This window comes from Diaphorina citri, unplaced genomic scaffold, assembly GCF_000475195.1.
Source record: "Diaphorina citri unplaced genomic scaffold, Diaci psyllid genome assembly version 1.1 scaffold312, whole genome shotgun sequence".
NCBI lineage: Eukaryota > Metazoa > Arthropoda > Insecta > Hemiptera > Psyllidae > Diaphorina > Diaphorina citri.
The window spans coordinates 292,049-305,349 of record NW_007377747.1 but is presented as its reverse complement, the minus strand read 5'-3'; the positions used below and the strand labels follow the sequence as shown (position 1 = coordinate 305,349).

At 37.4% G+C, this 13,301-nt stretch overlaps 1 protein-coding gene across 3 annotated transcripts; it reads right to left on the bottom strand.

Moving 5' to 3' along the window:
- Positions 1-9,422: 9,422 nt before the first annotated feature.
- On the bottom strand, positions 9,423-11,331 carry LOC113466697. 3 transcript variants are annotated; one of them, XR_003391019.1, is made up of 2 exons: positions 9,988-11,331; positions 9,423-9,617 (listed from the first exon to the last, which is right to left on the bottom strand). XR_003391019.1 is itself a non-coding variant. In XM_026822301.1 (2 exons), the coding sequence occupies exons 1-2, from the start codon at positions 10,747-10,749 to the stop codon at positions 9,708-9,710; spliced, it is 672 nt and encodes a 223-aa protein (XP_026678102.1). In that variant the 5' UTR covers positions 10,750-11,331; the 3' UTR covers positions 9,423-9,707. The 3 variants fall into 3 exon arrangements, 2 of the variants coding, with proteins under 2 accessions (XP_026678102.1, XP_026678101.1); XM_026822301.1 differs by having other exon boundaries at positions 9,423-9,944; positions 10,315-11,331; XM_026822300.1 differs by having other exon boundaries at positions 9,423-9,975; positions 10,346-11,331.
- Between the last annotated feature and the right edge of the window lie 1,970 nt (positions 11,332-13,301).

Here is a 13,301-nt window from a genome sequence, read left to right as displayed (position 1 = left end):
CCTGGCCTCAGATAAACTGGTCACCTTGTGGACTGCTGGTCCGGATTTCTTGGTGTTACCCGAAGGTGATTGGCCAGTGTGGAGTCAAAACGTAGAAGATGTGTCTTCTGGGTGTAAACCAATTTCGGATACCTCTGAAAATGTGTGTTATAGTGTGTCTGAGACGAGGGCTGCTCCACCTACAGATGAAGAATTATTGGCTACAGAGTATGATTTAGTAATGGACTCGGAAACCACAGAGCCTGAAGTGGGAACTACAGAGTCTGAAGCAATCGAGCCGGATACTATAAAGGAACCAGAGAGTTTAACCGTAGACCTCGATATTGGAGACGGAAACTTGAAAGATATAAAGGGTCTCCAAGAGAGGTATTTTCCTCGAGAAACAAGCGGTTTATCGACCGACCTATCCAGATCTCTACGGCTGTTCAGGGACAGTTCAGGTATTCTTCGTTGCAATGCGAAACTGCAGAATGCCGACTTACCGTATGACCAAAAGTATCCAATCCTACCTAGAGACTCAGATGTCACACAAAAGATTAAGTCACCCATCCGGGTACTAACCACGCGCAACCGTGCTCAACTTCAGTGATCCATGCGGAACTGGTGCTTTCAGGTTGTGGTTATGTGCCAGGTTGAGCTGAGACAGACAGTACTAGGTGAGAGAAGATATTGTTTCTACAGTTTGGCATGGGAGAGGTAACTTAAAAACAAGGCAAGCTTACCAACCTTGCCTATCTCAACCCGGTAGGTACATAACCACGACCTCAAGGTAGTGATGGGACTCGAGTGAGATTTTTCAACTCGATTATTTTCTACTCGATTATTTTCCAACTCGAGTTGTAACTCGAGTGGAAATTAATCGAGTTGAATAATCACACCGCGCCGCGCCGATTTCTCACTCGAGAGTCGAGTAGGCGAGCGAGTCGTAGATATTCGGGTTTTCGTTCGGAAACTCTCGGCATACGGGTATACCACTATACCCCTCCCCCTCTTCAGTTCTCTTTCTTGCATCATCATCATCTAGTAAGAGGCAAGAGGGGAGAGGGGGGTAGTGAATCATTCAACTCGTTCAAACGAATAGTTTTTCTGACGAATAGATTTGTACTCGAATAGAAACTGTATGCTGCAATAATATGTGGCGAGTGCGCGAGTGAACTCGGGTCAGAGAACCCAATGAATAGTTTTTCCACTCGAGTGGAACAAAATAATAATCGAGTGCACTCGAGTGAAGTCAAACTCGAGTCCACTCGAATAAAATCATTCACTCGGCCCATCACTAATGTGAATTGACCCAATGACTGCTGCGAACTTAATCATTTTGATGGTGCAATTTCTTTTTTATTTAACATAATTCAACAAATCAGCAGTAATTTGCATATGGTTTTTTTCTGAGGCATTTAATTGTGTTTGGAGACACTGTACAGGAGAGGAAAGTAACATTGCATTATTATTTTTACAGATATTAATTATTATTATTTTTTTAATGAGGTGTTGGGTATCCATGGATCAAAACTGATGGGTCACCATGGGCCAGGGTAAAAACTAAATGCTTGGTTTTTCACTAATATCTCTCTCTTTTTTTGTGGAATGGCTATAAAATGACAGACAAATACTAGATTTTGGTTATATTCTATTCACTATTTATAGAGTTGCAACTTTCACAAATTGTAATGACCCATGGTGTACAGGCATGGGGTACCATGGAGTTTTTTTTTTTTTTTTTGATGTCACTTTGAATTTGAATGTTTTCAAGTTGGTATAGGTTATATTTTCCTGACCAGGAGATTTTGAAAGCCAACAAAACTCTACACCTAATCATGTTTAAAAGTTGAGTCTAGCATTAACCCACAAATATTTATGGACCTCCAATTTTTTTTGACCCCATGGATCCCCAGTCTCCCCTACTTACTGTGTAATATTATGTAGAGATTTTTTCTCAAGAATTTCAAAAGGGCATGATTTTTCCCCCCATTTTTGTTGAAATTTTAGCGTTATTAACTAAGTGCTAACAACATGTGAGTATTGTGAGTATGTTCCTACCAACAGTATGTTCCTATGCATTAGTTTTGTTTTGATGTGAAATGGTGTTAGTATAGGAAGCATGGGAAAGGATGACCCATTAGTTTTGTGTACATTTTCCTTTGTTTACTTAAAACAAAACATTACTCATCATGCTTTCTAAAGCTGGGTACACACTAAACGATTTATCCGTGAGGAAAAATCGTCGGTTTTACCTCAAGGAAAAACTGTGAAGCGCATCCCTACACACTAAACGATTTATCCGTGAGGAAAATCCGACGGGAAAATCTGACGAGAAAATCCGACGGGAAAATCCGAAGCGATTCTGACTACACATACACACTAGCAGGCCATTTTTGGGTTTATTATACATTTCAATAAAATCTTCTAGTTTATCTTTGTGTGACATTTTTCAATTTTGCTAATAATCGTATTTTTTTACTTAAAAAATTATGTTGTTCTTCTTTTAAAAACATAATTATAGTATAAGGAAATTAAAAAAGAAAATTAAAACTCTGTAAAATACACATACATTACATTAAATTTGAGTCGTAATTTTACATAATTATTTAAGTAAAAAATATGATGAAGTAAACAAACATACCTACGTGATTAGACTAATTAGTAATATTCTACGTATGTTTCTTTTCTTTTTTTTTTACTTAAATAATTGTATTTTTTTACTTCAATAATTATGTAAAGATACCTATTTACACACAAAAAATAGAAAGTAAAAAATGAACTGAACAGTCCGCCGGATGAACTGTCAGTTTTTAAAAAATCCTCATACACACATACGGTTTTATCGTTTCAGTCCGACTGACGGTTTTTCCTCACGGATAAATCGTTTAATGTGTACGCAGCTTTAGACTTGACAGCTAGCTAGCTTTTCAATGGACACTTGATCGAAAAAATGACCCTAAAAGTTGACAAAGCAATCATGTCCAACTAGAGGAATAGGATGTCAGCGCCTACCGTGGCGGCCGCGGGTCCTATGGAGGACGCGGGTCCTGTGGAGGACGCGGGTCCTGTGGAGGACGCGGGTCCTGTGTTGGACGCAGATCCTGTGGGGGATGGCGGTCCAACGGGAGAGCTGGTTCTACGGAAGACCTGGTTCTGTGGAGAACCTGTATTCTGTGTGGAACGTAGACAGCGTTAGTCATATTCTTTCTCGGCTATCAAGGACAACTCATTTTTACACCCTCTGACTATCAAAGTCACGATCCCATTTCGTCTCGGTATTTGGTAAATGACGGCATTTGCTATAGTCGCGACGAATTTCAAGATCAGAGCTCATTTGTGTGAGAAAATGTGAGAAAAAAAAATCCCACAATTACTCAAGTCTCAATTAACTTTAAGTCACCCATCCATTTATTGGCCTTGCTCGGCGTAGCTTAACATAGGTGACGCTAAAATTGGTCTTAAATGATCGACTGAAGTGTTATCTAAAACTTTCTTGCTTTGAGTTCATAGGTCGTCGCGACAAATTTTGAGATCAGAGCTCATTTGTGTGAGAAAATGTAAAAAAAAAATCCCCAAAAACCAGGGTTTTTTTTTGGTTTTTTGGCTTTATGGTTTTCTGGACAAAATTTGCACCACCATTTTCGTGATCCTGGTAAAAAGACCTTTAATTTGATATATAGGTCGACCAGGTTTGGATAAGTCCTTCTATGGGAACAGACAGACAGACAGACAGACAGACTGACTGACAGACACACAGACGACACCGAAGCGAATACAATAGTCCGCCCACTATACCTTTTATTATTAGTAATAATAAAGGAAGGACGGACTAAAAAAGAAAAAAAAACTGATCAAGGTCAAAGATATAAAGTCGTGAGCCGATTCGTCAATTACTGACACATCAATAAGGTTCTAAAGACAGGTGTGACGTCATAAGGAAAAATTGAACGAAAATACGAGTATACGCTCAGTAAACTTCGCAATAAGAGAATCCTTAGGAGGCGAAAAAAATTGTTTTTTGGGGGTTTTTTTTTTTTTTTTTTTTTTTTTTTTTTTTTTTTTTTTTTTTTTACATTTCCTCACACAAATGAGCTCTGATCTCGAAATTTGTCGCGACGACCTTTTTTTGGGGGGATTTTTCTTCTTCTTTTCACTATTTCTTCTGGTCTTCTCTTCTTTCATTTTCTCTTCTCTTCATTCTCCTCACTTCCTTCTCTTCCCCTTCTTCGCAGCCTTGTCCGCGCCCCGCTTGTCCTTCTTCATTCGCTTGTCAACCACCTTGTACGGGCCCTTGATACCCTTGATGCGCAACTTTTTGGCCGTGTTGTGTTTCTTGGCGACGACATATTTCACCTCCTTCTTCGGAGCCTTGGCCTTCTTCATCAGCCTGAAAAGGAGGGAGAAAAAGGAGTTAGGTGAGTATAAGTTTTCTTTGCCTGCTTTTTCATAAAATAATAATAATAATAATAATAATAATAATAATAATAATAATAATAATAATAATAATAATAATAATAATAATCTCGGGTTATTTTAACAGGGAGTAGACCAGCTTAGTCTGGCTGGGGGACTTTGACGAAAAACGCCGACCCCGTCTAAACACGGGGAAAAGCGAGGAAGTAGAAGCTAAATGGGAAGTAATGTGTCCCTTCTCGTCCATCTGATGAGGGACATACTACGGGATGGGCATGCTACGACACAGACCACACGCGTCTAATTGTAATGTAGCAGTTGTTTTATTGTTACGAAATAAACAAGCTGGGCCCGTCCCTCCGGGGATTATTTAGCCCGTAGTTTATTCGATCAGTACCTATGTACCTACCTAATTTGTTTAATAATCAGTTTATTATTATTCTTGATTTGGTTTTTCGATTTTACTTTCATGTAATGATTTTAAATCAAGACTAGAGCCCGTTCTCCCTTTATTTCCAATATATGTAATGTTTAAGTCACCCATCCATTTATTGGCCTTGCTCGGCGTAGCTTAACATAGGTGACGCTAAAACCGGTCTTAAATGATCGACTGAAGTGTTATCTAAAACTTTCTCGCTTTGAGTTCATAGGTCGTTGCGACAAATTTCAAGATCAGAGCTCATTTGTGTGAGAAAATGTGAAAAAAAAATTTTTTTCGGTTCGGTGTCGTCTGTCTGTCTGAACCAGTTTTTTTCGGTTTTTTGGCTTTTTTTTCGGTTTTTTGGCTTTATGGTTTTCTGGACAAAATTTGCACCACTTTCGTGTTCCGGGTAAAAAGACCTTTAATTTGATATAAAGAAAATCAGTACTTATGTACCTACCTAATTTGTTTAATACCTATTCAGTTTCTTATTATTCTTGATTTGATTTTTCGATTTTACTTTCATGTAATGATTATAATCAAGACTAGAGCCCGATCTCCCTTTATTCCCAACTAGTGGTTGACTCGTCCTTTGTACGGGACCACCACACACACAAACACACCCACACACACACCACACACATCCTATCACACCACACACATCCTATCACACACCCACCACCACCACCACACACCACATCCACCACCACACACCACATCCACCACCACACACCACATCCACCACCACACACCTCATCCACCACCACACCCATCACACACATCCCACCACACACACACACACACCACACCCATCCCACCACACACACACACACCACACCCATCCCACCACACACACACCACACCCATCCCACCACACACACACCACACCCATCCCACCACACACACCACCCACCACACACACCCACACCCACCACACACACGCACCCATCACACACACAACACACCCACCACATACACGCACACACACCACACCCATCCTACCACACACACACACCACACCCATCCCACCACACACACACACCACACACACGCACCCATCACACACACCACACCCATCCCACACACCCCCCCCCCCCCACACACACACACACACACACACACACACACACACACACACACACACACACACACACACACACACACCAAAAAAAATTAACAACCAAAAAAAATTTCATCAAAATCGGTCGAGCCGTTTTCTCATGAAAAGAGGACAAAAACGGTCTGTTTTACATTTCAAATTGGTTTTCTAGAGGCATTTTACATTTTGCATTTCAAATTGGTTTTCAAAAGCATTTTGCACATCTCTGCTGATAACGCATTACAGTTCAAGTTGTCGGCAGACGTCCTAAGTTCTTCATTTTGTGAAAAGGAAAAGATTTTAGCCTATGTCACCCGGAGTACTTTTCTTAACAACCACAAAAAATTTCATCAAAATCGGTCGAGCCGTTTTCTCGTGAAAAGAGGACATGAGGACAACCAAAGGTCTATTTAGCGTGACAGACAGACAGACAGAATTTTTTTAATGTGATTTTTGGAATCGTGGATGCATAAGGAGTAAGAATAACTAAAAATTTCACGATTCTAAGCAATGTACAGACAAATCTACAATTTTATTTATATAGATATAAGGTTTAAGTCACCCATCCATTTATTGGCCTTGCTCGGTGTAGCTTTTTTGGTTTTTTGGCTTTATGGTTTTCTGGACAAAATTTGCACCACCACTTTCGTGTTCCTGGTAAAAAGACCTTCAATTTGATATATATCAAATTAAAGGTTTTTTTTTTTACCAGGAACACGAAAATGGTGGTGCAAATTTTGTCCAGAAAACCATAAAGCCAAAAATCAAAAAAAGTTTTGGGGGGATTTTTTTCACATTTTCTCACACAAATGAGCTCTGATCTTGAAATTTGTTGCGACGATCTATGAACTCAAAGCGAGAAAGTTTTAGATAACACTTCAGTCGTTAATTTAAGATCGGTTTTAGCGTTACCTATGTTAAGCTACGCCGAGGAAGGCCAATAAATGGATGGGTGACTTAAATATTATATTGGAAATCAAGGGAGAACGGATCTTGATTTTAAATCATTACATGAAAGTAAAATCAAAAAATCAAATCAAGAATAATAATAAAAACTGAATAATAAATAAAATAGGTAGGTACATAAATACTGATTTTCTTTAACCAAGATCGAAAAATTCCCGGAGGGACGGGCCCCGCTTGTTATTGCTATTGTAATAATTAAGGAAGGACGGACTAATAAAAAGGTATAAGGGACGGACTATTGTATTCGCTTCGGTGTCGTCTGTCTGTCTGTCACCGTCCCTCCGGGAATTTTTTAGCCCGTAGTTTATTCGATCGTGATTAAAGAAAATCAGTACCTATGTACCTACCTAATTTGTTTAATATTCAGTTTATTATTATTCTTGATTTGATTTTTTGATTTTATTTTCATGTAGGTAATGATTTAAAATCAAGACTAGAGCTCGTTCTCCCTTGATTCCCAATATAATGTTTATAAGTCACCCATCCATTTATTGGCCTTCCTCGGCGTAGTTTAACATAGGTAACGCTAAAACCGGTCTTAAATTAACGACTGAAGTATTATCTAAAACTTTCTCGCTTTGAGTTCATAGGTCGTCGCGACAAATTTCAAGATCAGAGCTCATTTGTGTGAGAAAATGTGAAAAAAAAATCCCACAGTTACTCAACTAACTTTAAGTCACCCATCCATTTATTGGCCTTGCTCGGCGTAGCTTAACATAGGTGACGCTAAAACCGGTCTTAAATGATCGACTGAAGTGTTATCTAAAACTTTCTCGCTTTGAGTTCATAGGTCGTCGCGACAAATTTCAAGATCAGAGCTCATTATTTTGTGTGAGAAAATGTGAAAAAAAAAAAAAAAATACAATTACCCAATTAACTTTAAGCCACCCACCCATTTATTGGCCTTCCTCGGCGTAGCTTAACATAGGTAACGCTAAAACCGGGCTTAAATGATCGACTGAAGTGTTATCTAAAACTTACTCGCTTTGAGTTCATAGGTCGTCGCGACAAATTTCAAGATCAGAGCTCATTATTTTGTGTGAGAAAATGTGAAAAAAAAAAAAAAAATACAATTACCCAATTAACTTTAAGCCACCCACCCATTTATTGGCCTTCCTCGGCGTAGCTTAACATAGGTAACGCTAAAACCGGGCTTAAATGATCGACTGAAGTGTTATCTAAAACTTACTCGCTTTGAGTTCATAGGTCGTCGCGACAAATTTCAAGATCAGAGCTCATTTGTGTGAGAAAATGTGAAAAAAAAAATCCCACAATTACTCAATTAACTTTAAGTCACCCATCCATTTATTGGCCTTGCACGGCGTAGCTTAACATAGATGACGCTAAAACCGGTCTTAAATGATCGACTGAAGTGTTACCTGAAACTTTCTCGCTTTGAGTTCATAGGTCGTCGCGACAAATTTCAAGATCAGAGCTCATTTGTGTAAGAAAATGTGAAAAAAAAACAGCAAAGAAAAATCCCCCAGAAACCAGTTAGTTTTTTTTTTTTTTTTTTTTGTTTTTTGGCTTTATGGTTCCTGGAGCAAAATTTGCACCCACATTTTCGTGTTCCTGGCTAAAAAGACCGTTTAATTTGGATATATACCGTCGACAGGTTTGGATAAGTCCTTCTAAGGTCAAAACACCCAGTTATCGGGATCACCCTTAAGGATTTTTTCATTTTTTATTTGAGCTATATCTCCGTCCATTTATTGAGGTAATTAAGTGATTATAGACTATTTTTAATTGTTATATATCTTTTCTTTAAAACTGATTAATTTCCAATTCAATACATTTAACCAATGTCTCAGATTAACTGATTTAATCAGAAAACCCCTGTTGTTTCCTATAGATCGTCACCTTTTGAGAGTGCTTTTGTTGGAAATTTTCGGAACCTTCTGTATGAGTAATCGCCCTATGCTTTGCTAACCAGTACTATGATCTTACCTACCATGAATGATATTTTTAAAGCAGTCCAATGTTTTTTTACTTTCTATTATTTTAAATATTATTATTATTACTTATCAATCTTATCATTATTACTTTTATTCTTTTTTTAGAGACTATTTTTTTACTGTCAATATTTAATTACTTCTGCTCCTGAAAAATAAATACCTATCATGTAAGTAACAGGTAAAAGATACCTAAGTATGTACACTAAAATAATTTTAAATGTAAAATTAGATAAAAAGGTACTTGAACAGTATGTAGGCAGGTAAGTAAGTAGGTAACTACATTATTGTACTCGAATTTCTTTCTGGATTACTGAGGGTAGGTAGTATTTTAGACCTTTTTTCCAAAAAAGAAAGTGCAATCTCAGGCTTAAAAATTGGAAAATCATCACTTTCTAATCTACGTTTTTTTTTTTTTTCTTTAATAGGTACCTACTACCCTTAAGTACCTATGTACCTACCTATTTCAGTCTTTTTCAATCTAATATTTTTTTTTACATTTTCCATTACTCAAGTAGAAAGAATTTTCTACTAAAAAAAGAAAAAGTAGGTTTGGAGTGATTTCTCTGGCTTTTGACTTCCTCTTGACTTTTGCCATTTTTAATCTAAGAATTAAACAAAGTACCTAAGTAGATACCAATTATTCATTAATTACTCATTCCCTCACGACGTATTAAACGTTCACTTCTACCCATCCTAGGTAAAGGAATAAAATTTATAACAGGAAATCTTGACAGTGACGATGCAGAAAAATTCAACGAAATTATTAAAGATATCCGTAAAGATCAGGATAGACTTCAGAAACAGTCTGAATTACAGTATTCCTTTAGCAACATAACCTCTGAAAAGTATGATAATCTTACCCAACAGCTTATCAGAAACGAACAAGCTCTGGCGAAAAAGAGCTTGTTGTTGTCGTTGTTGTCTGGTAACACTGGACTACTCTTTGAATGAATGGGGCACATTCAATCTTGCAATAGAACAAGAATACATGGGACGGAATATCCTGACCATCAAATATCACCTTGACACTTCGGCTTTTCACATAGGATACCTCTCGAGTAGGACTGACGACTTTTCTATTAAGTCTCTGCACGGACTTGACACGGAACTGTCTTGCATCAATGGATTCAAGTAGCAAGTTATCATCGAAGATCAGGATAGACTTCAGAAACAGTCTGAATTACAGTATTCCTTTAGCAACATAACCTCTGAAAAGTATGATAATCTTACCCAACAGCTTATCAGAAACGAACAAGCTCTGGCGAAAAAGAGCTTGTTGTTGTCGTTGTTGTCTGGTAACACTGGACTACTCTTTGAATGAATGGGGCACATTCAATCTTGCAATAGAACAAGAACACATGGGACGGAATATCCTGACCATCGAATATCACCTTGACACTTCGGCTTTTCACATAGGATACCTCTCGAGTAGGACTGACGACTTTTCTATTAAGTCTCTGCACGGACTTGACACGGAACTGTCTTGCATCAATGGATTCAAGTAACAAGTTATCATCGAAATCTTCATCCACATCACGCAGGATACCGACTCTGTTGACATAATTGAAAGGTACAAATGGGTTATAGGTATTTCTCATCCTCTCATTCATGACAATTTCATTCGCAGTGAAGGAAGAAGTGCGTACAACAAGAATCTTGCTTCTATTGAATCTTCTAATCTCTACTGCATCAGACTTATTAGTGACGATTTCGTTAATCAACATTCCACACTTCTGATTGCTGATGAAATTCGTAGGATTATCCGGAGAGCGTTTGCATTGCACAAGCACCCTGTAGCGATCGTAGGCATGATTTTCCTGATACACTATAGTTTCCCTCTCCTTCTTCTCCGTAGTTTCACGCGTTCCACCTTTCTTATCTGGGGGATCCCCCTCCTGCCCCATCTCGTTCATGCTAACAGCTGATTAAAACATCTGTTTTAACGCCGTCAACACGGGAAAAGCGGGAGAAAATATCAAGTTATAAATTTGAATAAATAAAGTAACTGGCTAAAATTCAGAAAATATTTTGGAAGAGTCCACTTGGAAAATAAGGGGTATCCGACTTTGGCAAAAAAGTTCAAAGTTCGTAAAAAACTAAATCACTTGATTTACACGAAAATGATAGTCACACGTTATAGATTACACCAAAAAAGAAGTCTATGCGAAAAATCACGTCAAAAAGGGGGTTTTTCCACTGGAAAACAATTTTTCAATGAAGAGCGAAGAAAAACGCACTTGTTTACTTCGCTGTAACCAGGGGAGTTGGGAAGAAATTGAATTTGTTCAAAAAGGCAGTGAAATAACTTTGGCATCCCGTTGCATTGCAGTGTTTGTAGTCGATTTACCTCGTGGTTTGTCGCCTATTTTTGTGAAACAAAGGAAACCAAAAAAAATATTAGGCTGTATATTTTCTTTTCGGAAACGGAACTGAATCCGTTGGTGCGCCATCTTGGATTTCCTATCCAAAGAGGGGAAATGGAGCAGTTGCAAATGGGTACAAATTATAAATAAATGGTCGATTCCTATGTAAAAAGTTGGGAAAAATCCAAATCCGAGGTCAAAACTCCGAAAAAAATAACTTTAAAAGGTCGAAAATTCAATTTTTAATTGCCGTTCTAATGAAAAAGTTCAAAGAGTTGTGACGTCAGATTTCTCGTCAAAATGCGCAGAAACGCTTGTGCACAAACAAACGAAGCGGGAGTCATGAATTATGACGTCATCGCCTACGGGAGCGTATGCCTTGACGTCAAACTTCACGATTTACCGGTATTTTTTAAATCGATTTATCTCGGTATCTAGAAGTCGTAGAAGAAAAAGAAAAATTCCGTTGGTCCTCATTTTTCCTACTCTATGACTTTGAAATATCACCCAAGTAAGCGCAACTGATCTATTCCGAAAGGAAAATACACCTTTTCTTAAACCTTACATAGGTTCCCTAAAATCCCTAATCCCCCTTTATACACAATAGTCGTATTCTACTAATCTACCAAGAGTAAATAAATGTTTTTTTTTTTTTTCTACAACTGTTTCTCAGGCAGGAATTGATTTTTGAGAAAATGAGATTTTTTTTCTTTCTAGAAAATATTCCCCCAAATTGGTACTCTGAAATCTCGATAGACAAATGAATAGAATACAACCAATGATGTAGAAAGTGTGGGAGAAGGAAATAATAATAAAACAATATTATTAATGTACAAAAATAAAATAATAAACGTTAACAGAGAAGAACAAAAAATAAAATTAACATAAATCGCATCATAACAAATAAAAAATAACATAGTAACCAGCCGTACAATTTTAGCAACCAGCCGTACAATATTAGCAACCAGCCATACAATTTTAGCAATCCATATAATATGCTCGTACAATGCACCAAGGGTGTAAATATGTCCCCCGAGAAACCACTGAATGACTGAAATTCTCAAATAAATGAGGATTAAATTCCATGCCTTGGCTGGGATCGAACCCACGCCCTCCTGTTTACCAAGCGAGCATGACCACTACGCCACCGAGGCAGGTGGCTCCAATAACATTCCAGTAATCTTTACAAGAGGCCAGTAGATTGCTTACTGGCATCAACTTACAGCCAGGCTGGGTTTACAAGCTAGGCTAGACTTTATAGCTCACGCCTTGGGTAGTGTTTTGTACAGCTTGGCATTGAAGTATTCAAAAGGTTAGGTTTGAGCTAGAATTTTTATTGAAATCCCCTTTAGCGATGAGCTCTTCATTTCTGACGAAAGTCAAAACTTTGGGTCGGGGTTGTTTTCTCCAAAAGTCTAGCCGGGTTCATAAACACAGCCTCATATCAAATAGAAATAATAGAGAAATTAAGTCAAGAAAGTTAGCACGAAAAAAAAAGCGTTTAAAGTTAAAAACTATGTTACAATATTGTAAAACATATGAAATAAGTTACAAGTTTAAAACATACGAAATAAGTTACAAGTGTAAAACTGTTAAACATATGAAATAAGTTATGTACAAGTGTAAAACTGTTAAACATATGAAATAGGTTACAAGTAGAGAAATTAAGTCAAGAAAGTTAGCACGAAAAAAAAAGCGTTTAAAGTTAAAAACTATGTTACAATATTGTAAAACATATGAAATAAAAGTTACAAGTTTAAAACATACGAAATAAGTTACAAGTGTAAAACTGTTAAACATATGAAATAAGTTACAAGAGTAAAACATATGAAACAAGTTACAAGTTTAAAACATATGAAACATTCCTCAGTGATGCGGATATACCTAACATAGGTTGTCCAAATAATCAAATTTAACTCTTGAAATAAAATATCGAGGGGGAAAGCCCCTATTTTACTTCAAAGTTAAATTCGACTATAACACATCACAGGTCGTATTTTACTATCGAAATTTTAATTTTAAAAATCCATTGCAATAAAATTTAACCCTGAAAAAAAAAAGGCGGGGGGGGGGGGGGAAAACCCCTATTTTACTTCAAAGTT

Coding starts and splice junctions, on each gene's coding strand:
- LOC113466697 (XM_026822301.1), bottom strand. CDS start 10,749: ATGAACGAGATGGGGCAGGAGGGGGATCCCCCAGATAAGAAAGGTGGA. Junction 9,945..10,314: donor AATCCATTGATGCAAGACAG/TTCCGTGTCAAG, acceptor GATGCAAGACAG/TTCCGTGTCAAGTCCGTGCA.